General features: G+C 43.1%; 2 protein-coding genes and 1 long non-coding RNA gene across 5 annotated transcripts in view; 2 read left to right on the forward strand and 1 right to left on the reverse strand.

The window, feature by feature from the left end:
• Positions 1-7,358, reverse strand: part of LOC140515176 (uncharacterized) — a 39,012-nt gene extending 31,654 nt beyond the window's left edge. For all 3 annotated transcript variants that reach the window (XR_011970866.1, XR_011970868.1, XR_011970867.1), the window contains exon 1: positions 401-7,358. This is a non-coding gene — a long non-coding RNA (uncharacterized lncRNA). The remainder of the gene's footprint in view (positions 1-400) is intronic.
• Positions 1-23,778, forward strand: part of HMGB3 (high mobility group box 3) — a 52,232-nt gene extending 28,454 nt beyond the window's left edge. Inside the window, exons 5-6 of the mRNA XM_072625729.1 lie at positions 13,587-13,667; positions 16,823-23,778. Coding sequence (XP_072481830.1) covers positions 13,587-13,628 — 42 coding nt within the window. The 3' untranslated portion in view covers positions 13,629-13,667; positions 16,823-23,778. The remainder of the gene's footprint in view (positions 1-13,586; positions 13,668-16,822) is intronic.
• The window catches only part of GPR50 (G protein-coupled receptor 50), a 141,248-nt gene continuing 131,792 nt past the window's right edge, over positions 16,968-26,423 (forward strand). Inside the window, exon 1 of the mRNA XM_072625727.1 lies at positions 16,968-17,056. The gene's annotated coding sequence lies outside the window, so the exon portion shown is untranslated. The remainder of the gene's footprint in view (positions 17,057-26,423) is intronic.

The following is a 26,423-nucleotide window of genomic DNA, read 5'->3' on the forward strand; positions in this document are numbered from 1 at the left end:
CAAAAGAAGCTTCAAATGAATGCAAGGTATGAACACAAAGGGTGATATCATATAATCAAATTAGAGGAAGAAACAGTTTTTCAGATTTTTCAGATCTATGGATAGGGGAATAGTAAATTCATTAAAAAACAAAAGACAGAGAAGATCACAGAAGATAAAATGGGACAATTCTGACTACATAAAATTTAAGTTTTTGTACAAGCAAAACCAGTGCAGTTAAAATTAGAAAAGAAATAGCTAACTTCTAGGCGCAAAATCTTTAGAGCAAATATCTCTGATGGGGGGGTCTCCTTGTCTAGATATACAAAAAACTGATTCCAGTTTACAAGAGGGCATCTTTCAATTGGTAAATAAATGGTCAAATAAGAGGGATGTAAACTAAAAACTCTGCTCTTCTTACCTCACACACCATCAGAAGGACAGATGACAAAAACAGATGTTGCAAGGAAACAGCTCGGCTCTTCAGTCACTCTCTCTTTCTGCCAATCTTTCCTCACCATCAGGGCAAATCATTGTCATTATCCCCATCTTGCAAAAGGGTATTTTTGCCATTACAACGCAAACTTGGGTCCTGAGGATTTGGGTTCGTAGCAGATTTTTCAAGATGGCCTGAGCAGAAATCTCAGTTACCACAAGGTGATCCCGAACAAGTCACTTAACTTCTTCAGGATCAGTTTCTTCAACTGTAAAATGGGAATAATAGTACCAACCTTAACCAGTCTGTTCAGTAAATCTCAAAGGCTAACTAAACTGGGTGATAAGATATCTCAGAGACAGTAATTAATTCCTGGTCTACAGTCCAGGCTCACTTAAGGACAAGGAATTTCTTCTAAATTCTTTTCATTGTTTTAAGAGCAATTACCTCCCACTGGAACCACCTGGATTCAGTCCAGACTTTCACCTAATTTAGCCCTAAAAGTCACTTCCTGGTCTTTTCCAAAACAAACCAACAAGAAGCCTTCCCCCACCCCCCCACATTCCCCATTCCCAAGCTTTCCTTTTTGTGTAGTTTCCCTTTAGAAAGTTAGTTCCTTGAGGGCAGGGACTGTCTTGCTTGCTTGCATTTGGAAGCACTTAAATGCTTTTTTATTCAATTCAAATCCAGATGGGTGAGAAAAAAGTAAATGGCCTAGAAGTGAACCACCCTCACCCCTTCCATCCGTAAAATTCTGGGGGGAGGTGGGGAAATCCCTCCAGGGATTCTTTTGGGAAAGACCCTAGGAGGACTTCAGTATTAGTTCTAAGTAAATTGAGAGGTAAAGGCCTAGGGGTCGATTCCTCGTTTGTGCGTACATATCCTTCAGTCCCTGTTGGACAGGAATGACCCAGGGGTACAGTTACCATGAAGGTGGACCTTCATTCAGTGGGGAAGGCCACAAACATACATCTCTTCCTCAGCTCCCCTTCCAGACTGTCCTACTTGCCAGACTCCTCAAGGAAGGGTAAGAATTGGGGCTGGGCCTGGGAATTCAGAGTTGTGGAGGCCATCTTGTTCAACCTATACCAGAGAAAGAACCCAAGTGGTCATTTGGCCTTTACCTGACGACTCTCAATGGTTAAGGGTGATTCCACTTTGGGATGGTTTCAATGGTTAGGAAGTCTGCCTCTCAGTAGCTTCTACCAGTGGTTCCCTATTCTACCCTATGGTGTAAAGCTAGACAAGCCTAATTCCTTTTTCACCAAACTACCCTTTGGATTATTTGAAGAGAGCTAGCCACTCCCCTTCCACTAACTAGACTTGAGACCCTTTACCATTGTGGTTGTCCTTCTCTGGACACTCTCCATCTTATTGTGGACTTCCCAAGAGGTGGTAGTCAATATTCCAGATGTGGTCAGCCCAAGACTATCTCCTCTTTACTCTTGGAAGCCCCATGACTTCATAAGTTTACTTTAGCTGTAACATCCTACTGCTGATGCCTACCTGAGGCATGGACACCAAAGGCCAGAGCTGCTGAGGGTACCTGGCTCACTTTGGGTCCTTGTCCTTTGCTCACAACACCCACCCAGCATTTCAGGGATGGTACTATTCAGGAAGGTGGTGAGTTATCTCTGGAAAGTTGAGGAGTGGGCCTCTTCTTTCCCTGGCTGTACCCAATTAGAAATTCTAACTTTAATTCCCTTTCTATCTTGGCCCCAAGTTGGAGCAGTTTGAAAAAAGGTCCACTCTGAAGACAGAATTTCTGGGGTGGTAAAACAAAAACAAAAAAGAGAAATCTTAGCTTGGGGAGTACCTGGGACACTTATCCTGAAAAGAGCAGGGGTTCATATATATATATTTCAGGGACTCCAGGAAAACTGGACAGGAGAAAAAAAAATCCTACCTTATTTTCATTAGCCTTTAGTTGAAATTTAGCCATTTCCTTCAATAAAACATTTTTCTGAGGAGTCCATAGGCTTCATCTGACTTCTGCCAAAGGCTTTGCAACACACAGATATATTAAGAACTTCAAACCCCAGTGGCACTAATTTGGAACCATGCCTAAAATGTCCCTAGACCATGCCTACCCTTTGACCCAGGTAAACCACTACTAGGCCTATACTCCAGAGATTGAAGAAAGAAAAGAACTCTTATGTACCAAAATATTTATAGCAGCTCTTTTTGGGGTGGTAAAGAATTGAGATATGACAAAATGGACAGTTTTAAAGGAAACTGAAATGAACTCTATGAACTGATGAAGAGTTAAGTGAGCAGAACCAGTAGCACAGTTTCAACAACAAAGAGAACTCTAATCAATACCATGATTAACCATGAGTCCAGAGGACTTAAGATGAAACATATCACTCACCTCCTGCCAGAGAGGTGGTGGTCTTAAAATGCAGAGAGAGATATCCATTTCCAGTCCTTAGGGAATGGGAATCTGTTTTGTTGGACTACATATGCTTATGATAATATTGTTTGGTGTTCTTTTTCAATAGGAAAGGAACAATTAGAAGGATAAGATTATAAATTTATTACAAAATAAATTCATTTTTTACAAAGTCTGGAAGATTAACTGGGTTCACAGATTTCAAGCTGCAAAGGTCCTTAAGAGCTAAGTAGCCCAACTCCCTCATTTTATAGATCAGGAAACTGAGGCCCAGCACAAATGGTGGTGTGCTTAATAAAGGCTAGTTGAATTGAATTAACCATGGAAATTGGGCATGACAAATTTATCCTGAAGAACACCAAAAAGATTATTTCAAGTGTAATTTATCAGACCACATACAGTGTGTCATGTCTAGCAGATGCAGTTTTCTCATTACGAAGATTTACTATCTTCTGAGCTTATTAAAGACAGAGGCTTGAATCTTCCTTACCATGTGCATGTGTGCCTGGAGGAGGGGGGGGAGTCAAAGAGATTAAAACAATGAGCTCCCCAATCCTGGCAGTTTTAGGTCCCAGCCCCCAGTCCTCATTCCCAAGCGCATGCTCTTTGATGTTAGTACTTCATCAACGGAACGATGTTTTGGGGAGTGACCCACCCTGCTTCCCCCCTCCCCCAAGGCAAAATTACCCTGGTTCCAGTTCCATGATTAACCACCAAATGAGAAGAGAAAGAGACGGTGTTTCTCTTGTCAGCTCTGCTGCGAATAACATAAATCCAGTTAATTTCATTTAATAGGGTTGTATATTTTAAAATTCACTCATTCTGTGTACAAAAATAACCCCAAATGAGCTCTCCCTATGCTGCTTTGGATTCACTAGAAAACAAAGGCAGAACTCTCAGCTCCCCACACCATCCTGGTCACACTCCAGCAAGTCAATGTTCTTTCTGAAATGTGCCGTGCCCCCCACTCCCCACCTCCAACTGAACACATTGCAGCATGGGTTTGGTGGTATTAGCTGCAGATGGGAATTAGGAGATTGGACCTTAACTTCCATCTTTCACTTGCCATGCAACCCTGGGGAAGTCATTTCCCCTCTTTAAGCCTCAGTTTCCCTCCTCATTTATAAAAGGCAGGAGTTAGCCTCAAAGGTCCCTTTTAGCTCTAAATCTACTGCTTTATGCAATTTGAACAGAACAGAGGATAGGACTCTCACTTCCCAAGTCTTGGACAGTCTTGTTACTGTGATCTAAGATCATACTAGCTTTTCTGACTATCATATCATACTGTTGATTGATATTTAAAGCCTTCCTTCCATTTAAAAAAAGACAAAAATATGAGGAAGTCACCATCCTTATCTCCAGAACTTCACACAGTGCCTGGCACACAGGAAACCCTTAATAAATACTGGTTGTTGTTGCTTTTAAACTCTTCCCAACAAGAAAAGAAAAATATAATCCTCCAAATAAGCATAGTCAAGCAAAACAAATTCCCATGTTGGCCGCATCCAACAACGTAGGTTTCACTCTGCTCCCTAGGTCCACCATCTCTGTCAGGAGGTGAGCAGCAGGCTGGGAATTCTGTTGGTCACTGCACTGATCAGAGTTTGAAAATCTGTTGAAGTCGTTTGTCTTTACCATGTTGTTGTTCCTGTACAAATTGAACTCCCAGTACTGCTCATTTTACTCTGAATCAGTCTTTCCAGGTTTCTCTGAAACAGTCTCTTTCATCATTTCTTACAGCCCAATAACATTACGTTACACTCAACACACCATAATTTGTTCAGCTATTCCCCAACTGATGGCCACCCTCTTTGTTTCCAGTTCTTTTGCTGCAACAAAATTGCTCCTATAAATATTGCTGTACCTTTTCCTCTCTCTTTGATGGCACAGGCCTGGGTAGGTGTATCACTGGATCAAAGAATATGTGCAGCTTAGTGGCTTCTGGGGCATAGTTCCAAATCATTTTTCCTAATGGCTGGACCAATTCATAGCTCCAACAACAGTGGACCAATGTTCCCATTTTCTTTCAGGCCCTCTGACAACCGTCATTTTTCTTTTCTGTCATCTTTGTTCATCTGGTAGGTGTGAGGTGCAGTGTCAGAGTTTTCAAAACAAGCATCTCTAATTATTAGTGATTTGGAGCATTTTCCCACATTTGTTGATGGCTTTTTTTTACGAGTTGCCTGTTAAGAGTCCTTTCACCATTTCTATACTTACATACATACTTCTTATATACTTGAATTAGTGCTTTATTTATCTTAGCTATCAGATGTTTATCAGAGAAACTTGCTGCAAAGATTTTTTTCCCTCCAATGAACTGTTTCCTTTCTCATTTTAACTGCATGATTTTTTAAAATTTTATTTATTTTAAACTTGAAAAACATCAAATAAAATGGGCATTTCCATATACATAACAGAAAAGAAAAAGTGGACCGTATGTGTAACTCTGATTACATATATCTTGTTTTTCTATGTATGTAATAAATTCAACATATGTATCAAAGCTGCCCTGTTTGTGATTCCTTCCTTCCATTTTCCTCTGTGCATTAAAAAAATGCTTCAAAAACTGTTTTTCTCTTTTAGCTTTTTGGGAGATGAGGAGCAAATTTCTCTCTACTCCCATTCCCCCCTTTGGAAAAAAAAAACAAAACCCAAAGCCCTTGTAACAAATATGCAGAGTCAAGCAAAACACACAATTCCACATTGGTTACATCTGAAAATGTATATCTTCTACTTTATCTTGAGTCTGTCACTTCTGTCAGGATATGAGCAGCACACCTTTCATCAAGTCCTCAGGGTCACTGCTTTGATCAAAGTTCCTAAGTCTCTCAAAGTTGTTCCTCTTTATAAGGTTGTTGCCACTACATAAATTGTTCTCCTTCCTAGTTTGGCTCCCCCTTCATTCTGAACCAGTTCATGCAAGTCTTCCCACGTTCCTCTCAAACTGCCCCCTTCATCATTTCTTGTAGCACAATAGTGTTCCATGATATACATCCACCATTTTCAGTCATTTCCCTGTTGACAGGAATCCCCTTTGCCACCCCAAAAAGAACTACTATAAACAATGTTATACATACAGGTCCTTGTCCTCTTTCTTTGAGGGCACCCACCTTGTATTGCTGGATCAAAGAATATGCAGTTTAGTAATTGAGGGGGAGAGGAGAAAAGTGGTGGGCATCATTACAAATTGCATTCCCAAATTGTTGGACCAATTCCCATCTCCACAAATGTTGCATCAGTATGCCTGTTTTCCTTCAACCCCTCCAACATCCTTTTTTTTGCTATCTTTGCCAATCTGATGGGTGTGAGGTGGAACCTAAGAGTTTTTAAAATTTGCATTTCCCCAATTATTGGTGGTTTGGAGCATTTTTTCCCCATATGGCTATTGATAGACTAGATTTCTTCCTTATAAAACCGTCTGTTCATATCCTTTGACTTACTGGGGAATGTCTTGTATTGCTATAAATCTGAATCAGTTCCTTATGTAACAGTGACTACCTTGGCTCCTCCGTAGCCTGAGGAAAAGGTTTATGACATTCCACTCCTACCTTAGGGTTCTCCAGTATCTTGAAGAGAGTTTGGGGAGTATCTAGTCTCTCCAACACTAGTTCAAGCCCCCAAATTTTGGGGCACCCTCCATCCCAGTTCTATTTAACTATTTAAGTCAGAAAGTATAGCAGGAATGTACAAAACATACTTCCTAATACTTCAGACACTATAATCAGCCCCTCATACCGCCTTAGTCTCATGGGAGCGGAGGGGAATTGGGTTCCCAGCTTAATGAAGTTCCCCCGTAGTATCAGTCCCGTCCAATGCCATCCCCACCCCCTTTTGTGCCCAGGCACCCTGGCTTCTCCGGGCTTACCTGCTGGGCTGGCAGGGCGATATCTGGCCCGGAATCCTGCCTCCAAGGTTCCAGGGCTCCGGGGAATCCACTGCCTGCACCTAGAACTGAAAAGGACGTACGAAACAGAACAAGAAAGAGCTTTTGGAACCAGGAGGCCTAGAAAGGACCTTACGGCGCCTGGAATGGACGGTCACGGGGCTTGGAACAGGCGGTCACGTGCCCACGCCGTGGGGCTGGGGGGGCATACGCATGTCCAGGCCGTCGCCCCCTGGGTGCTGACGGAAACAGAGCGCGCGCCCGTGCATACGAGTGAGGCCGTCCCTGGCTGTTAGTGTTCTAGACGCAGGCACTTCCGGTTACGTAGCCAATGGGAAGAGGCTCCTCCTACTCACGTGGTAGGGCAATGGAGAATGTCTCTCCTAGAAGCAGGGCGCTGGCATTTTGAACACACATGAGTGCCTCCATTTTAGATGGTCTGTGTGACCTCAAAGCCCTATTACACTCATGTCTCTGTCTCTCAGTCTCTGTCAATATGTGATATGTACAATATATTTATATGTATAAAATATGTGTGTATACGTGATGTATGCATGTATATACATGTATACACATATACATATGTGATGTGTGTGCATATACATATATGTTTGTGTATGTGTGTATATGACAGACCTTTATCAGAGAAACATACAGCAAAGAATTCCCCCAGTTAATGGTTTCCCTTCCATCAATTTCGTTTGTGCCAAAACTTTTCCATTTTATGTGATCAATTAGTCATTTTGATGTTCCCTGTTGTTCTTTTTCCCTTGTCTGGTCACGAACTTTTCCCCTATCCATAGTAGTCAAAAAATATTTTCTTCCTTGCTCCTCTCGTTTGTTTATGAAGTGACTGTTATGCTGATTTGGGGTGTGAGGTAAGGTTCTAAATCTTATTTCTGCCAGACTGTTTTCCAGTTTATCCAGCCATTTTTGTTGAATAGTGAGTCTGTAGCCCAGTAGTTGTGAGCATTGGGACCCCCTTCTCACTTTTTTCCCCACTATTTCTCTTAAGCATCTTGACTTTCCTCTCCCACTAGATGAAATTTGCTAATATCTTCACACAGTGTATTATTTTTTTCCCTCTAAACCCTCCTCTCTTCCAAACTTCCTTATTTCTGTTGAAGATACCACCATCGATCTTTTCAGTGTCTCAGGTTCATAATCTCATCATTATCCTGAATCCTCACTCTCCCTCACTTCCATTATCCAATCACTTGCCAAACCCTTCTTTTTTCTACTGTTACAACACCTCTTCCATATATCATTTTCTTCATTCATTCACACAGCTACCACCTTAGTTCAGACCCTCATCATTTGTACTCTTGCAACAGCCCTGCTCCCTCCCCCCAGGTGGTCTCAATGCCTCAAGTTTCCCCACTCCAGTCCATCCTCCTCTCTGTTCCCATAGTAATTTTCCTTAAACACAGATCTGACCATGTGACTACCTCCCCTAATTCAGTCAACCCCAGTGGCCTCCAATGTTGCCTGTAAGATAAAATATAAACTGGGCTGTTAAACTTTTAAAGCCCTATGCAAACTATCTTTCTAGCCTTCTCAGACATTATTTTTCTAGCTGCATTCTATGATCCAGTCAGGTTGGGCCTTCTCTCTGTTCCTCACTCGACATTCTATCATCTATTTCCATGCCTTTGCCTGGAAGGAATTCTCTTTTTGCCTCTGTTTCATACAGCTCCTTTCTTCCTAAGATGCACACCTACTATATGAATCCTTTCCTGATCCCTCCAATTGCTAGTGTCATCCATTCTAAGCTACCTTGTATTTACCCATTTTGTACATATTTATTCACTTTATATTATATTTAATCTAAAGATATGTACTTGTGGTTCCCTCTTGGAATATCAGCTCCTTGCAAGGAGGAATTGTCTCATTCTTTGTACTTGCATCCCCAGTGCCTAGCTCAGAGGTGGAGAACCTGCAGCCTCGAGACCGCATGTGGCCCTCTAGGTCCTTGAGTGCAGCCTTTTGACTGAGTCCAAGTATTATACAACAAACTCTTTTATTAAGGGGATTTGTTCTGTGAAGTTTGGATACAGGCAGAGGTCCACATTTGAGGACCTAGAGGGCCACATGTGACCTCTAGGCCTCAGGTTCCCCACTGCTGCTGACCGACTGACCCATAGTAGACGCTTAGTAAATAGTTGATGATTAACATTGGAATGAATTCTTCTTTGAATGTTTCATAAATTTCATTATAAATCCCTCTAATTCTGGAGTTTTTTCCTCTGGGAGTTCACTAATGGTTTGTTCACTTAATTTATAAAAGATTGGGTTGTTGAAATTCTCCATTTCTTCTATTCATTTTGGTATTTTATATTTGTAGCTGTTTATTCCCTTCACTTACGTTGTCCATTTTGTTGGCATTTAATCTGGAAAATCAGTTCTAATTCTTTCCTTTGTTTCTTCATCATCTGTTGTGATTTCTCCTCTCTCACTCTTTTTGCTGGAAAGATTGTTTTCCTTTCCCTTTTAAAAGTCAGACGAGCTAATGGTTTATCAATATTTTGTTTTGCTTTCTTCCCAAAGCCAGCTTCTCAGATATCTATCAGTTCAGTGGACTGAGGGCTTTCGGTTTGGTTAATCTCAGAATTTCTATTTTGGTTTTTAGTTGAGGGTTTTAAATCTTTGTTGGTCTTCAAAGTCTTTTTAGTTTTTGGTATGTTGTCTCCTTGTCTGAATTTTCTTTGATGAAATTTTCCATTGTCTTTACGTTTTACTCTTTGACTTCATAATTCGTTAGGATTAATTTAGTCTCAATTAATTTTTAATCCTTTCTTCAAAGGCCCTGTATTGAATATGATTTTTATTGCATCGTGGTCAGTAAAGAACGTATTTAGTATTTCTGATGTTTCTGCATTTGTTGATTGAGATTTTATGCCATATTAGATGCTCCCCATTCTGTATTTTCACAGTTGATTATTTTTTTAATTCAAGTGTAGGCCTTTATCTTCATGCCTATTCAATTTCATCTTAATAGGGGGAGCTTAGGGAAGAGAGCAGTCTTTTATTAAGGGCATACTTTGTGCCAGGCACTGGGCTAAATGCTTTTACAGATATCATCTCATTTGATCCTCACAACAACTCTGTGAAGTATATGATATTATTATCCCCATTTTAAAGTTGAGGAAACTGAGGCAGAGGTTAAGTGACTTGCCCCCAATGTCACACAACCATTAAGCATTTGAGGCTAGACTTGAATTCAGGTTTTCCTTACCCCAGGCCCAGGACTTTATTTACTGCACCATCTCTTACTATAGTATATCTATTATTATTCAATTTGACCAATCATTCTAGGCAGTTGAAATTTTTTTGGATCACCAGTTCCATCTTGAGAAGTGTCCCTAACATTTTGTGTGCCGCTAAGAAATTTGGCAAACTGATCAGCTCTGCTTTCATCCAAGTCAGCAGAGAGCCATTTCCTATCAATCCACTGATCATTACTCTTTGGGTGCACTCATTTAACCATTTCCAGTGGCACCCAACTGGACTGACATCCAACCTGCCTTTGTCCAACGCTTTACTGCAGTCCTAGCTAGTTGCTCTTTCTTATTTCCCTGGTCCTACCAGGCTAATGTTAAACTCACAAACCATCCTTTTAGGGCTCAATACCAACCTTAGTGGCTGCAAGTTTGAAAATTCCTCCCTCTTCCTTTTTCACAATTGGGAAAACATTGCCCATCTCCAGGCCTGAGGCACCTTTCCCACTCCCTCAACATTTCAAAGCTTACTGAAAGTTACCACCCTTTTGTGTGGGGGTTGGGGAGGGGAGGGGCAGGGAAGGGAAGCTGGAGGCTTCCCAGAGGTTGTCATCATGCTCCAGTTACTAAGAAACAAACTAAAGCCTGGTGATAATTGAAGACTGTAAGTTCAGAAGGATGGGGAAGGAATCTCTGGGGTTATTTGGTCCAAACCCCTCTTTCTGCAGATGAAGAAATCAAAGCCCAGAAAATGAAAGTGATTTTCCTAAGGCAGGATCCAAGACTGTAGACAGAGAGTTGGAAGGCATCTCAAATGCCATCATTTTATAGAGGAGGAAACGGGTCGAAGTGACTTTCTCCAGGTCACACAGGTACGAGGCAGGAGAAGCCAGGTCTTCTCACTCCAAAGTGAGCCTCTCAGCTGGGGCTTGGTCTTGAGGCTGTTGTCTGCAGGGTATTAAGGGAATCTTAGTTGGCCATGTGAGAGGTAGGGGGAAGAGGAGTGAGTGTGTGTGTGTGTGTGTGTGTGTGTGTGTGTGTGTGTGTGTGTGTGTGTGTGGCCAAGGTGTGCCCAAGTGGGTTCTGCTGATTGCCCTCCCCCAGGGGCCACCTCCTTGGTGCTGAGATGTGTATTCTATCTCAGCTTGTATCTGCTGCAGCCACTTCCATCCTCAGCTGATTGGTAAATTTTCAGGGTGATCATTTATACCTCAGAAATCAGCAATTGCTGCAAATCAGACCTCAATTTATTGTTTTGTTGATTGTCATAGTCTAGACCTAAGAAAGTGTTAATAATGCAGATTAAAATGTGCTTGCATTATTTTTTTTTCAGAGAGCCCAGTTGTTAAGCACTTTGAACACTCCCCTGTATGCCCTTGTGTTGCTCTGCAGACCTTGCCTGAGCTCAACACTAATGCAGTAGAAAACTCAGGAACCCAAGTCATCACCAGCCCAGAGTCCTGGAGACTGGAGACTAATAACTATAATGTTTATAACTGGCATTTACAGAGTCCTTTAAAGTTTGCAAAGTGCTTTTCCAACCTCGCAATCCCCTTGGCTGTGTTCCTGAGGTTTCTCTGTTTCTGGGGGTCCTGTGTTGCCTTAGAAGAATGGCAGAAGCATCTGTCCTTTCTAAATGCTTCCTTATTTAAGGGTGGGCCTGCACCAGGGCTCCTGGACCTTCCCCTTGATCTGTATCAATAGCAATTGTTTCTGTTTTGGCCAGAAACCCTGAGGGTCTTTCCCTCCCAGACTGATTTTTTTTCACCAGGTAAAGAGGCTATTCTCTGCCTCATTTCTTACCTAGTCTTCATCACTGAATGGACATTGCCTCAGTCAAACTGAGAACCGCTAAAGACCTTAGCTTGAAAGGGTGAAGGTCTCCCCTTACATCCCAGGCCATCTGGACCCAGATGGCTCCAAGGAGAAGTGAGGCTGGAGACTTTGCCCAGCCCTCCCTCACTTAAATCCAATTCACTTGCAAGGCATGGGCATGACCTCCCTGATGTCGTAGTCCTCTTTCAGAAGGGAGGACAAACAGCAACAACATCCAATGCTGGACTCACAGCAACAGGTCAAAAAAGGGCATTTAAAGCCCTTTGAGATCATCCAGTAAGTTCATGAAAAAAAGCTTGAAAAGTAGGTGGGAGCCAGAGTGTGAAAGGCCCTACGTGTAAGGAGTTTGTATTTTATCCTCTAGACAATGAGCCCAACAGTGGCGTGATCAGGCCTGGGCCTCACAAAAATGATTTGGTCAGAATATAATTTTGTTCCATTTGCTTTTGGGGAAGAGGAATTGAAGATAGGAAAGACTCAATTGTGAAACTGCTATAGGAGTTCAGACAAGATGTGTTGGGGGCCCAACCTAAGGGAGAGTCTGTGTGATGGAAGAAGGGGAGAGATAGGAGAGAGATGTGACTCTGAGGCTTCACACCTCAGTGCTGAGGTGAAGCAGCAGGCTCTGGAAGGGGAGGGCACATTCTACAGTGACTCCAAAGTCACTGACTGAGAAAGGCAAGTTTGGAGGAATGTGGGTGATCAGCTTGTTTTGGACAGGAGACTTCTGGACCATCTGGGTGAAGCTAGATGTGAGGCAGGCATCGGCAAGGCAGGGCAGTACTGGAGAGTGGGAGAAAGACCAGGACTGAAAGATGTGGGCGTCACCTCTGGAGTCACCAAAGACTTCTGATTTGTTAAAACTGCTGGCATGTGGGCTTGCGTGGTGCCAACCAGGGGTGGGTGGGGAACCTGTGGCCTCGAGGCCACGTGTAGCCTTCTAGATCCTTAAGTGTGGCCTTTTGACTGAATCCAACCATTCCCTGACCATAAACTGAATGCCACTTACCTGTCCCAAGTGTATTTTAAGTTGGGTCCTCCTATCTTGGCATACATTTTCCCATTGAAACCTTAGAAACCGTTTAGCCTAATTCCCTTCAATGTACAGATGGTGATCTGGTCAGGGGAGAGGGGAAGAGACTCGCTTCAGGTCTCTTGGATGGCTAGTAGCAGAAATGATCCAGCAAACAGCAAAGATCCTAGGGAATCTAAAGCAAGAGTGCTGGCCTCAGCCAGCTTTTATTCAGGGAGTCACTGGTAAATCAAACCCAGTAATTGGAGAGGAGGAGAGGAACACTTCAGAGGGGAGAGAGAGGGCCTCCACTAGGCCTTGGTACCTTCAGGAAGCTTTCAAAGGAACGGGGGAATCCGAGAGGGAGAACCCTAGGCCAGGAGCCAGGAGGTGAATGACTTCCATTGAATTGACCATGATTCTGTGAACCTATCTCCACCCAACTAGACCCAGAGGTATAAAGGACCTTAGGGGCTTCCTAATCACACCCCTGCACTTTGAGGATGAGAGGCCCAGAGAGTTGCAGTGACTGGTCCTGGTAACACAGGCTAGCAGAGTGTAGGACCAAGAGAGGAAGACGGTGATGTTCAAGTGAAGGGTCCTACCCAAGGCTCCAGAGGAACTGGAGACTAAAATATTTCAGAGCCCCACTTAGCTTCAGAAAAGCGCCTTCAATTAAATTATTAATAAAAATCTTGATGAGAAAGTTCTGGGAATCTGGCTTTTGGGCAGCTTCACTTTTCAAAATTTGGGAAAGATGGGAGGGGGCCTTGCTGGAAATGATGCAGAGCCCTCTTTGACACTGTTAATCACCCTCTTCTTCTCTCTAGGTTTTCAGTATCCTGCTCTCTCCTGGTTCTCCTCCTACCTGACTGCTCCTTCTCTGCCTCCATTGCTGGATCTTCATCCAGGTCAGGCCCTCAAGGGATCCCTCAAAGTTCTACCTTGGGCCCTGTTCTCCTCTCCCTCATCACCTCCCATGGATTCAACTCTCATCTCTGTGAAGCTGATTCTTAGATTTATTTGTCTAGTCCTAACCTCTGCCCAGAGGCAGAATCTCCAGCTGCCTATTAGACATCTCAAACTGAACGGATGCCCTGTAGCTACCGTCAATTTGACATCTCCTAAACTGCACTTTATTAGCTCCTCCCACCCCAACCCTCCCTTCTTTTCAGCGTTCTAGTCAGCCATGCTTACAACTGAAGGATCCTCCTCAATTCCTCACTCTCTCTTTAACTTGCCTGTATCCCATCTGTTGCTAAGGCCTGTTGTTTCTACCTCAACAACATTGACATTTCTGCCATACTTCCCTTTTTCTCCTCGGACATAGGCCCCCCCCCCCCTCTCCTTCCCACCTTCCCGTGCAGGTCTCATCACCTCCTACCTGGCCTGTGGCACTAGCCTGCTGGTGACTCTGCCTGCCCCAGGTGTATCTACCTGCCCCCTCTCCTGTATGTGGCTTACTCTGTCACCAGTTTGCTCAGGAAACTCCACTAGATCCCTAGGAGTTCCAGGAAAAAACAGAAAATCTTCTGACTTTTAAAGCCCTTTATAACCTGGTCCTTTCTTACCATTCCAGTCTCTTTATGTCTTCCTCCCTTCTACTCACTGAGAGATCCAGTGACACCAGCCTCCTTGCTATTTTCCCCATAAGACTCCCCATGTTTTGATCCAGAACTGTATTAAGAGGCAGCTAGGTAACCCAGTGGATAGTGCAATGGATCTGGAGTCCTAAAGACCTGGGATCAAATCTGACTTCAGATATTTACTAGCTGTGTGACCCTGGGCAAGTCACTTAAGTTCCGTTGCCCCAGTTTTCTCAACTATAAAATGGGGATCATAGCAACACATATTTTCCAGGGCAATTGTGAGGATCAAATGAAATAATATTTGTAAAGCACTTAGCTCAGCCCTTGGCATCTAGTAGTCTCTATATAAATGTCTATTCCTTTCCCTCCCTCCTTCCTTCCTTCTTGTCCAACTGGTTGTTCCTCATCTCTGGAACTCTTTCCTTCCCCATTTCTGCCTTGCCTTTTCCCTTTCCTGGTTCTTTTTAATCTCAGTATTAACCTTTTGAGATTACCATCATATCATGGCTGGCCATGACTCTTTGAACCTGTCTACACCTGCCCAACTCGATTCTGGCAAAACAATCCTTGAGGTGTTAAGAGGCCTTAAAGGCCCTCTGGTCCAACCCCCTCATGAGAGGCCCAGAGAGGTGTAGTGACTGGTCCAGGGTAACACAGGCTAGCAGAATATAGGGCCAGGGGAGGAGGGAGGTGATACTCAGGCAAAAGGGGACTGAGGCTACTGAAGGGCATAGATCCTCATTTAGCTTCTGAAAAGCGTAGTGAATGAAATGAGCCCTGCCATCCCTAAGGAGAAGCTTGGCATGGTCCCTGGCACATAGGTGTTTAATCTATGCCAGTGGACTGATTGGTCGGGGACTCCTGCCCCCCATCCTATGACGCAGAGAAGTTATCCTGGGGTTGTAGCATTGAGCATTAGAAGGGCCCTTAGAGACCATCTGGGCCCCTTAGGTAGTTGGAGGACCTGTGGGCCACTTCTCAGAGGTCGTGGTTTTCAAAACACAAAGTAAAATACATAGGATTACAAAGGAAACAAATGGCATTGGAACTGTGTGTCCATCTGTCTCTCTCTATCTCTGTCTCTCTCAGAGATTCATGGACTCTAAATTATGAACCCTGATCAAATCCAATTCCCTCATTTTACAGATGAGGAAACTGAGGCCCACGGTCACCTAGGTAGTAAGTGGCAGAGCTGGGATTTGACTCTCAGCACAGCCTTCTTTCCAGGCTTTTGGGGCTCAGAGGACACAGGGAAGCAGGGCCGGGGTGCCCCACATGCTTCCCTTTGCGTATGGCCTAGAAACCTCCCCCTCCTCCCCATGCCACCGTGTGTTTGTGTGCATGCCCATGCTGTTTGGTACTCTGCTGCCACCTGCTGGCCTTATTTTTGCACACTGCAGATCTCCAGGCTATATTCTGGGAGACTTTCTGTTGTCCCATCCAGGAACACACACAAGTTAGGCCTGCTCTCTTTCTCTCTCTTTCCTCCCCTCTCTCCATGCCTCCGTTCCTGCCTCCCAGTTGTCACAGTCTTATTAAATTAGAAGTGTGCGGCCTTTTGGCTAAATCCAAACTTCACAGAATAAATCCTCTTAATAAAAGGATTGGTTCTGTAAAACTTGAACCCAGTCAAAAGGCTGCACCTGAGGACCTAGAGGGTCACATGTGGTCTCGAGGCTGCAGGTTCCCTACCCTGGACTAGGTTATGTCTACCGACCCTTCCAGCTTTGATGTTCTGGCAGTCCTAGGTTAGAATATTGCCTAGTATAGAAAAGCCCTCGACTGGAAAGAGAAAATGCAAAAAAGCTAAATGATACCTCCAAGTCCTACAAGGTTCCCCCAAAGGATGAAAGGTTTCAAAGACCAATATTCTTTGGAAAACAAGCGCAGGAAGTCAAGTGCATCATGCAATGTGGACTCTCTAGACTCTATGCTCATCTGGACACACCTCATCCTGTTTTTTTATGCCACTAGAAGTTCTAGGATAATTCTTCCATTCACTTACTAGTTATAACTGTGCAGAAATCTTATTAGTCCCTAAAGCCATTCTCTTTCTCATCATAGGCTCTTGGATGTAACACTCTTGTTTTCCATCTTCCAGAATGATTATTTCCTTTGAGGGAGGCAGACCTAAGCCACAGAACATTGGGGCCTTGCCTCAGGCATCCACATGTGGGGATTTGATGAGGGGGGAGGGCAGAGGAGAGGGCTTAGCACATGCCTTGGGACCATGAGAGAAGGGAGGGTCATGTAGCCATTTCTTCCAACTGAGTCCCAGTGGTTCAGCTGAGAATTGGTTTTGGGATCCAGTGAAACGTCAGAAACACAGAGTGACAGAACAGCGTTCTCCTCGAGGTCTGGCAGTTTCCTTTTGGTCTTTGTATTTCAGTGTCTAGCACAGGGCATAGCCTGCCAGAGGTTGGGTGTTGAATACATTTTTGTTGAAATTAAAGTATTTTATTCCACTCATTTGACAGATAAAGAAACTGGCCACGAGTGACTCACCAAAGCTCCTAGAACAAATAATTTCAAAAGCTGGAACCATGGTCTCAGTTGAGTGGTTTTTTTTATAAAGAAGAAAAAAGAGACTAGCTGAGAATGGGGAGAATGGCTGCCCACCGAGAGGAGACACTTGGTGCAGGGTCACCCAGGCAAGAAAGAAGCGGTGCTAGCTGGAAGGTACCCAGGACATGAGGGGTGAGCTCTCCCAGGTAAGAAGAGGCTCATGAGCCATCTGAAGGCTAGAGGGGAGAACTGTGAGGTCCCCAGGGGTAACCCTGAGACCCTGTGGCTCAGGTGACTCAACCGGGGTTTGGCTTAGGAGGGTAGATATTGGAAGAGACTGGAGAGGCCATCTTGTTCAACCCTCCTCATTTTTTCAGATGAACGTACTGATCCCCAGCAGTGGAAAGAGCATGCCTAAGATTTAATCCATCAACAAGCATTTTAAAGATGTTTTTTAAAAAAGCATTTGCTATGTGCCAAACATTGTGCTAAATGCTGGGGATATAAAGAAAAAGCAAAACCCATGCCTGCCCTCAAGGAATTTACATTCTAATGAGGAGAAAACATATATATCAGTCAGAAGATAAAGGATAAACACAGATGGAAGTAGATGGAAAAATTATCTGATGGGATGCCACTACCAGGTGGGAAGATCAGGAAAAGCTTCCTGGAAGAAGTGGCACTTGAAATGAATATTAAAGGAATCCAAAATTCTGAGAAGCAGAGGTTGAGAGGAAAAGTATTCCAGGCATGAGGAACAGTCAGTGCAAAGGCCTAGAGATGGGAGGTGGAGGGTCATTTGTGAGAAAAAGCAGGTAGGCCAGTGTAGATGGATTGAAGAGAATGGAAGGAGATTTAGAAAGGTTGGAAAGAACCAGGTTGTGAAGAACTTGAATGGCTGAGCAAAGGACTTCCTATGTATAGGAGTGGTATGGAGGCGGTTTCTCATATTCCTTGTCTAGGGCCATGTTCTTTGTAGTTTTACAACTCTCACCCTTGATTTCGTTGTGGTTGCTCTATCTGTTACCTTCTTGTAATAATCATGTCTGTTGTTTTCTTGGCTTCACTTCCTTCCCTCTGCATCAATTCATCTAGATTTTGCAAAGCTTCTATGTAGTCACCATGCTGGTCATTTCTTACATCACAATATCATTCTATCACATTCATACACCAATAGCTGTTTAGCCGTCTGCCAGTTGATGAGCATCTGCTTTTAAACCCTCCTCTCCCCTTCCCCCTAGTTCTTTGCTACTAGAACAAAAGCTGCTAAAATAATTTGGATAACATGGACCCTTTCATTTTACCTTTGATCTCTTTAGAGTATATGTCTAACAGTAGAATCTCTGGTTCCAAGGGTATGAACATTGTAGTCATTTTATTTGCATAATTCTAATTTGTGAAAGGATGCTTTGTAAGATTTTATCCTTTCTCTTAACTCTTAACCCTACCCAGGAAACCTGGAAGATGTTTGCATGAGATTCGCCAGTATAATGAGACAGGTATCTCCATTTGAAACAGTATAACTCAGAGGAGAGCCTTCGTCAAAGGAGAAGAGAAAGAGAGAAACCTGTGTCTTGATCTTCAGCTTTTTGCTGGTAAAAGGCACCAGGGACTCAGGATGACTTCCTTATACAACTCTCTCTCTGACCTCCTACCATTCCTCATGAATCTCTTAGCCCCATAGCTTGGTCCTCTTATTGCTTGTCAGGTTTCACAGGCAAGGCAAGGACCAGGGAATGTCTCCACGGTTCTCCAGTCTTTCACAGCCACAGGATGGCAGTGTGTGTGTAGCAGTGTGGTACAGTGAACAAGGTGCTGGATTTGGGGTCAAGGGTTAGGTTCATATCCTGACCCTCCCATTCACTGCCTGGGGAACCTTGGAAAGTGACTTAGCCTCACTACGCTTTAGTTTCCTCATTTATCAAACCAGGAGTCAGCCCCTACAACCTCTCAAGTCCCTTCCAGCTCTCAGTGGATGCTCCTATGATGTTCCCTCCCTTCCTCCTGCAAAATGAAAATCCCAACCCTGGAACTGTCCTCTTATCTCTGAGTGCTACTGGTAAAAAAAAGCAAATGAGGCAAACCAGAGGGGATGGGAGCAGCTAGGAAGTGGTGTGGGGGCCTGAGGAGAGAAGAAAAGGCCAGGAATTGTTGCTGTGGTGAGGAAGAATCCACAGGGAATCCATTAGGTAGGAGTGGAAGGATGGCCACATGACAATGATGGCCCAACTGGGATTGGGTACCACCCATTTATAGTGGAATCAGGTATCATGGCTTTGAGATTTTCCCCAGCTCCATTCAGCAGCATGTGGAGGTGAGGGAGGAGTAATTCAGGGTTGGGATTTGACAAGGCCTGATTGGTGATGGGCCAAGGGGAGCAAAGGATTGAAGAATGGAGGATACTGTCAAGTTGAATTGGTTCATCAAGGGTTCAAGATGGGGGAGGAGGGCTGCTTCTCACTGTATCAGGTTGCCCCCCAGCTCTGTAAGAGCTTCAGCTCTAGGCAGCTCCTGGCAGCTGCTGCTCATTGTTTCCTTCACTGGAAATACTGGAGCTTGCAAGGTAAGGGCCCCAGGAACATCCACAGAGGCTTCCTTAGGCTGTGGGTGAGGGAGAGCCCTACCAGCCCTAGCCTAAATTGTGGGCCCTTTGCCTTTCTTTGCTATTTATTTCAATTCAACACACATCGATGTCGGGCGTTCTATGCAGCAGGCACTTTGCTAGACTTTGGAGATTCAAAAACTAAATGAATGAATGAATAAAAGAGTGCCTGCTCTCATGGAGGTTATATTTAATTTTGGTGATACAAATTTTCTTCAGGTAAGTAAATACAAAGTAATTTTAAAGGGAGGTTAGGAGCCCTAAAAAGGAAGGGGGAAGGCCTCTTGTAGGAAGTGGTACTTGAGGGGAACATTTGAAGGAGCTAGGGAATCCCAGAGGGAAAACCCTAGCCTGGGAGCCAGGTCCCATTCTCCCCTAGAAGATGGATGACTTACCTTGATTTGCCATGATTCTGTGATTCTGTGAGTCTATCTACCCCCACTAGTGCATGGTACCATAGGCCCAGAAATGGAAGGCACATTGGAGGCCTGCCAGTCCATCCCATCATTTTTAGATGACAGGCCCAGAGAGTTGTAGCGACTGATCCAGGGTAACACAAGCTAGCAAAGCATAGAGCCAGCTGAGGAAGATGGTGACGCCCAGGCGAAGGGACCTGTCCAAAGCTACAGAGGGCCCAGAGATGAAAAAGAAAGGCTTCTGAAAAGCGTGGTTAATGAAATTACTTCTGCCCATCCTGGGAAGTTTGATGCTATTGATTACCCTCTTCTCGATACTCTCTTCTCTCTAGGTTTTCGTGACACTGCTCTCTCCTGGTTCTCCTCCTACCTATCTGACCACTCCTCCTCTGCCTCCGTTGCTGGATCTTCATTCAGGTCATGCTGATAACTGTGGGAGTGTCCCCCAAGATCCCGTTCTGGGCCCTCTTCTCTCCTCCCTCTTCTGTTTCTTTATTTTTTAATAAGTTTTTGTTGATGTCTTCTCTTTCTTATATTGTCATGGTTATTCTCTGCATCCCTTCCCTTCCCAGAGAGCTGTCCCATATAACAAATAGTACTTTTTTAAAAGACAAAAAAAAAAATGAGCACAACTGACAGATATGTTGCCTAAAACAAGTGTAACGTGTGACACCAGTGGGCCTCTTGCCTCTGTGGACGGGTGGGTTGGGGATTTCTGCTTCTGCTTCTCCATTTGAGTCCTGTTTGATTTTTATGATTTTTTTGACACTCCATTTTGATTTTTGGTGTGTGGTTATTCTTTCCATTTCCATTGTTGCCATCGCTGTGTATTTTGTTTTGTTGGCTCCGCTTATTTCATTCTGTATCAGTTCATGTAGACTTTCCATGCTTCTCTGTATTCGTCAGATTCATAATTTCTTATAGCCCAGTAATCTTCTATTTCATTCATGTGCCAGTTTGTTTGACCATTCTCCATTCCATGGGTGTCTACTTTATTTCCAGTTCTTTGTTATCACCAAAAGTGTTGCTGTAAAGATTTTGGTGCATAGGAGGACTTTTCTCTTTATATATAGCTTCCTTGAGGCACATTCTCAGTATTGGATTTCTGGTTCAAATGTTATAGACATTTTAATCACTTTATTTCCATAATCCCAAATTGGCTTCCAAAGTCATCATACCAATTCATAGCTCCACCAACAAGGTATTAGTGTGCCTAGCATTCCGTAACCCTTCCAACATTGATGACTGCCATTTTTGGTCATCTTTGCCAGTTTTCAGGGTGTGAGGTGACCATCTATGTTATTTCAGTTGGTGAACTTCTCAACTCACATGTTTTTAATGATCATCTCTATGCAAATGATTCTTAGATCTAATTGTCCAGCCCCAACCTCCAGCTTCACATCTCCAACTACCTATCAGACACCTTAAACTGAATGTCCCATAGATGTCCAAATCTGAATTGATTTTCTTCTACTCCTCCCCCAAAACCTCCCCTCTTCCTAACTCTCCTATTATTGTTAAGGGAACCACCATGCTCCCAGGCATCCAACCTCACAACCTAGATGTCAATCCTTCTCACCCTCTCTTACCCTGCCACAGCCAATCAGTTACCCACCTTCACACCATCTTATTTCTAAACCCCTGCTCTCTCCTCTGACACTGCAACCACCCTGGGACAGGCCTTTGTCATCCCATTCCTGGATTATTGCAATAGGTTTCTGCTTGTTCTCCTTACCTCCCTCCCCCTTTTCCTACTTGAATCCATCCTCCACTCAGCTGTCACACTGATCTTCCTAAAGTGCAAGTCTGACCATACAGCTCCCCCCAACCCTGCCCCATTGAGTAAATTCCAGTAGAACCCTATTTCTGCTAGGATCAAATATAAAATTCCCTGTTTGGCATTTAAAGTCTTTCAGAACTGCATCTTCTCCTACTATTGCAGTCTCTATGTGCCCATACTCTGAGATCCAGTGACACCAGCCTCCTTGCTATTCTTTACAGAAGACACTTCAAGTTCTAAAACAAAACTGGCCATGCTCTATGCCTGGCACTCTCTCTCTCCTCATCTCAGCCTCCGGGCTTCCCTGGCTTCCTACATGGCACAGCTAAAGTGGCATCTTCTGCCAGAAACCTGTCCTGGTCCTCCTTAATTCTAGTGCATTCTCTGTGAGATTACCCCCATTTTGCCCTGTGTGTGTCTTGCTTCCAACTGGTCTCTTCTGTTAAGCCTGAGAGCTTCCTGAGAGCAGGGACTGGTTTTTGTCCTTGTTTGTATCTGCAGCGATTGGCACACACAGTGCCTGGCACATTGTAAACTCTTGAGAAGGGCCACTCCACCAGGGGTTACAATCTGTTCAGGTGGCATAGACAAGACACCAGCCACTGCCTCTACAGCCTAGAGAAGTTATCCTGGGATCAGAGGTTCTAGAATTGGAAGAGAACACCTGGGCCAGGGCTCACCAGTCTTTTTTGGTTCATGGGTCCATTAGGTAATTCCATGATGCCTATAAGTCCCTTCTCAGAGGTCATGTTTTTCAGTGCATAAAATAAATACATAACATTACAAAAGGAAACCAATTGTATTGCAATAGCTTTCTGTGTGTGTATGTGTGTGTACAAAACAACTGCCCATCAGACACTTCAAACTGTATGTCTCATAGACCTCCAAAATTCAACATATCCAAAGTTGAACTAATTTTCTCTAGGATTTATATATGTACATGTTTGTATATACATGCTATATATTTATATACATATGTTCATGGACTCTAGGTTACGAACCCCCATCCAATTCCCTCATTTTACAGATGAGGAAACTGAGGCCCATGCTCACCTCAGTAGTAAGTGGCAGAGCTGGGATTTGCCTCTCAGCACAGCCGTCTTTCCAGGCATTTGGGCTGCGCTCTGCCTGGTGCAGCTGTTGCTGTGTGCTGGGACCTAGAGGACACAGGGAGGCAGGGCCAGGGTACCCCATGGCTTCCCTTTATATGTGGGCTGGGACCTTGGGTTTGGCCATTTAGCACTCTGCTGTCACCTGCTGGCCATTACTGTTCAGTGCAATTCTCTCACCCATATTTCTTTTTTTTTTTTTTTTTGGAGAATAAAACAACTTTATTATTTTTTTAATTTTAATTTTTTTTTGTTTTCAACATTCACTTTTAAGATTTTGAGTTCCAAATTTTTTTCTCCCTACATCTCCTACCCCTTTTCCAAGACGGCATGCAGTCTGATATATGCTATACATGTACAATCATACTGAACCTATTTCTACATTAGTCAAGTTGTGAAAGAAGAATCAGAACAAAAGAGAAAAACCACAAGAAAGAAAAAAACCAAAAAACAACAAAAAAAGAGAAAATAGTATGCTTTGATCTGCATTCTGCATTCATACTCCATCAGTTCTTTCTCTGGATGTAGATATAACATTTTCCATCTTCAGTCTTTTGGAATTTTCTTGGATCATTGTATTGCTGAGAAGAGCTAAGTTCCTCCGAGTTGGTCATCACACAATGTTACTGTTACTATGTACAATGTTCTCCTGGTTCTGATCACTTCACTCGACATCAGTTCCTGTAAGTCTTTCCAGGTTTTTATGAAATTTGCCTGCTCTTCATTTCTTATAGCACAATAGTATTCAATTACATTCATATACCACAACTTGTTCAGCCATTCCCCAATGGATGGGCATTCCCTCAATTTCCAATTCTTTGCCGCCACAAAAAGAGCTGCTAAAAATATTTTCGTACTTGTGAGTCCTTTTCCCATTTTTATTATCTCTTTGATCCAGCAATACCACCACTAGGTCTATATCCCAAAGGATATACACAGTTTTATAGCCCTTTGGGCACAGTTCCAAATTTCTCTCCAGATCAATTCACAACTCCACCAACGATGCATTAGTGTCCCATTTTCCCCACATCTCCAACATTTATCATTTTTTTGTCATATTAGCCAATCTGATAGATGTGAGGTGGTACCTCAGAGTTGTTTTCATTTGCATTTCTCTAATCAATAGTGATTTAGAGCATTTTTTCATGTGACTATCTTCATCTGAGAACTGCCTGTTCATATCCTTTGGCCATTTATCAGTTGGGGAATGAATGACTTGTATTCTCATAAATTTGACTCAGTTCTCTAAATACTTTAGAAATGAAGCCTTTATCGGAGACACTGGCTGTAAAAATTGTTTATCAGCTTTCTGCTTCCCTTCTAATCTTGGTTGCATTGGTTTTGTTTGTGCAAAATCTTTTCACCTTAATGGAATCAAAATTATCCATATTGTATTTCATAATGTTCTCTATCTCCTGTTTGGTCATAATTTCTTCCCTTCTCCATAGATCTGACAGGTAAACTATTCCTTGCTTTCCTAATTTGCTTATGGTATCATCCTTTATTTCTGGGGGCAGCCAGGTGGTGCAATGGATAGAGTACCAGTACAGAAGTCAGGAGGACCTGAGTTCAAATCTCACCTCAGATATTTGACACTCACTAGCTGTGTGAAATTGGGCAAGTCACTTAACCCCAATTGCCTCATCCTGGGTCATCTCCAGTAATCCTGATGAATATCTGGTCACTGGATTCAGATGGCTCTGGAGGAGAAGTGAAGCTGGTGATCTGCACAGCCCTCACTCACTCAAAAACAAAAAGTCAAGTGCAAGTCATGTCCTTATTTCTCTGATGGCATGGTCTTCTTTGGCAACAAAGGATGAACACACATCCTTTATTTCTAAATCATGTATCCATTTTGACCTTATCTTGGTATAGGGTATAAGATGTTGATCTATGCCTAGTTTCTACCATACTATTTTCCAGTTTTTGCAGCAGTTTTTTTTCTTTTCCCCAAATTTATTAATTTATTTGTTTTCAGTTTCCAACATTTACTTCCATAAATTAAAATTTTTCTGCTCCCTTCTCCCTCCTTCCCCAAGATGACATGCAATTTTATATCGGTTCTACACATATATTCATTTTAAACACATTTTCACATTAGTCATGTTGCATAGAAGAATTAAAATGAAAGGGAGAAACCATGAGAAAAACAAAACAAAACACAGCAAAGGGGAAAATTGTCTGCTTCATTCTGCATTCTGATTCCATAGTTCTTTCTGTGGATGTGGATAGCATTTTGCATCATGAGTCCTTTTGGAAATGTTTTAGGTCCTTATGTTGCTGTGAAGGGATAATTCTATCAAAAACAGTCCTCACACACTGTGGCTGTTACTGTGTACAGTGTTCTCCTGGCTCTGCTCACTTCACTCAGCAGCAGTTCATATAAGTCTCTCCAGGTATTTCTGCCTGTTCATCATTTCTTATAGCACAATAGTATTCTGTTACATTCATATACCACAACTTGTTTAGTCATTCCCCAATGGATGGGCATCCCCTTGACTTCCAGTTCTTGGCCATCACAAAAAGAGCTGCTATAAATATTTTTGCACATATGGGTCCTTTTCCCATTTTTATGATCTCTTTGGGATACAGCCCTAGAAGTGGTATTGCTTTGCAGCAGTTTTTGTCAAATAGTGAGTTCTTATCTCAGAAGCTGAGGTCTTTGGGTTTATCAAACAGTAGATTCCTATAGGCATTGATCACTATGTCTTGCTTCCACTTATATTTCATGAGGCTTCCTGTGTCCCATCTAGGAGTACAGACTGTCTCCCTTCTTCCTTCCCTCCTTCCCCTCTCCCTCTATCCTTTCTTCCCTGCCTCCTTTCTTCTCTCTTTTCTTCTTTCTCTCCCTGCCTCCCAATTATCATGAGATCATTAAATTAGAGGTGGATGTTCTCTATAAGATTCCATTCTTTGTCACCTCAAAAGGAGTTGTAAATCTTTTGGTACATCTTTGGTTAGAGTTTGTGTTTCTTAGGACTAATCCCTTCCTTAATCTAGCTTCTTTCTAATTCCTGCTTCTCCCTTTCTTATTTCCATCTTAAGTGAAACTTTTTTTTGTACCCACCCATATGTGAGTATTATTTCCTCCTTTGGCCAGATTAGATGAGAGATGATTTCCCCTAACCTTCCTCTCCCTTTCCTGACAGCATGTGCTTCCTTTTCACCTCTCTTTCCATTCTTCTTTTAAGATCAAGACCTAACAGCACACTCTCAGGTCTTCTGTTTGATTAGACTCCTTCTGGGACCCTGATGATAGGGTTCAGAGGGACCAAAATATCTCCTATCTGAATAGAAGTCATTAGCCTCTTTGAGTCAGTTAAGATCACTTCTTCATTGTTTATGTTATTATTATTTTTATTATTCCTTTCACTCCTGCGTTTGAACTTCAGAGTTTCTCTGCATCTCTGGTCTTTTCATCAGGAATGCATAAAAGTTCAATATTTCATCAAAAGTTCATTTCCTCCCTGTAGGATTATACTCAGTTTTGCTGGGTAAGTCATTCTTGGGTGTAAGTCTCCATCCTTTACCATCTAGAATATTGTAATCTAAGCTCTCCACTCATTTATATTAGTGGCTCCTGGATTGTTTGTGATCCTGACTGGCTCCTTGGTACTTGAATTCTTGCTTTCTAGCTGGTCCTAGTATTTTTTCTTTGACCTGGAA

This window comes from Notamacropus eugenii, chromosome X (genome assembly GCF_028372415.1).
Source record: "Notamacropus eugenii isolate mMacEug1 chromosome X, mMacEug1.pri_v2, whole genome shotgun sequence".
Taxonomy (NCBI): domain Eukaryota; kingdom Metazoa; phylum Chordata; class Mammalia; order Diprotodontia; family Macropodidae; genus Notamacropus; species Notamacropus eugenii.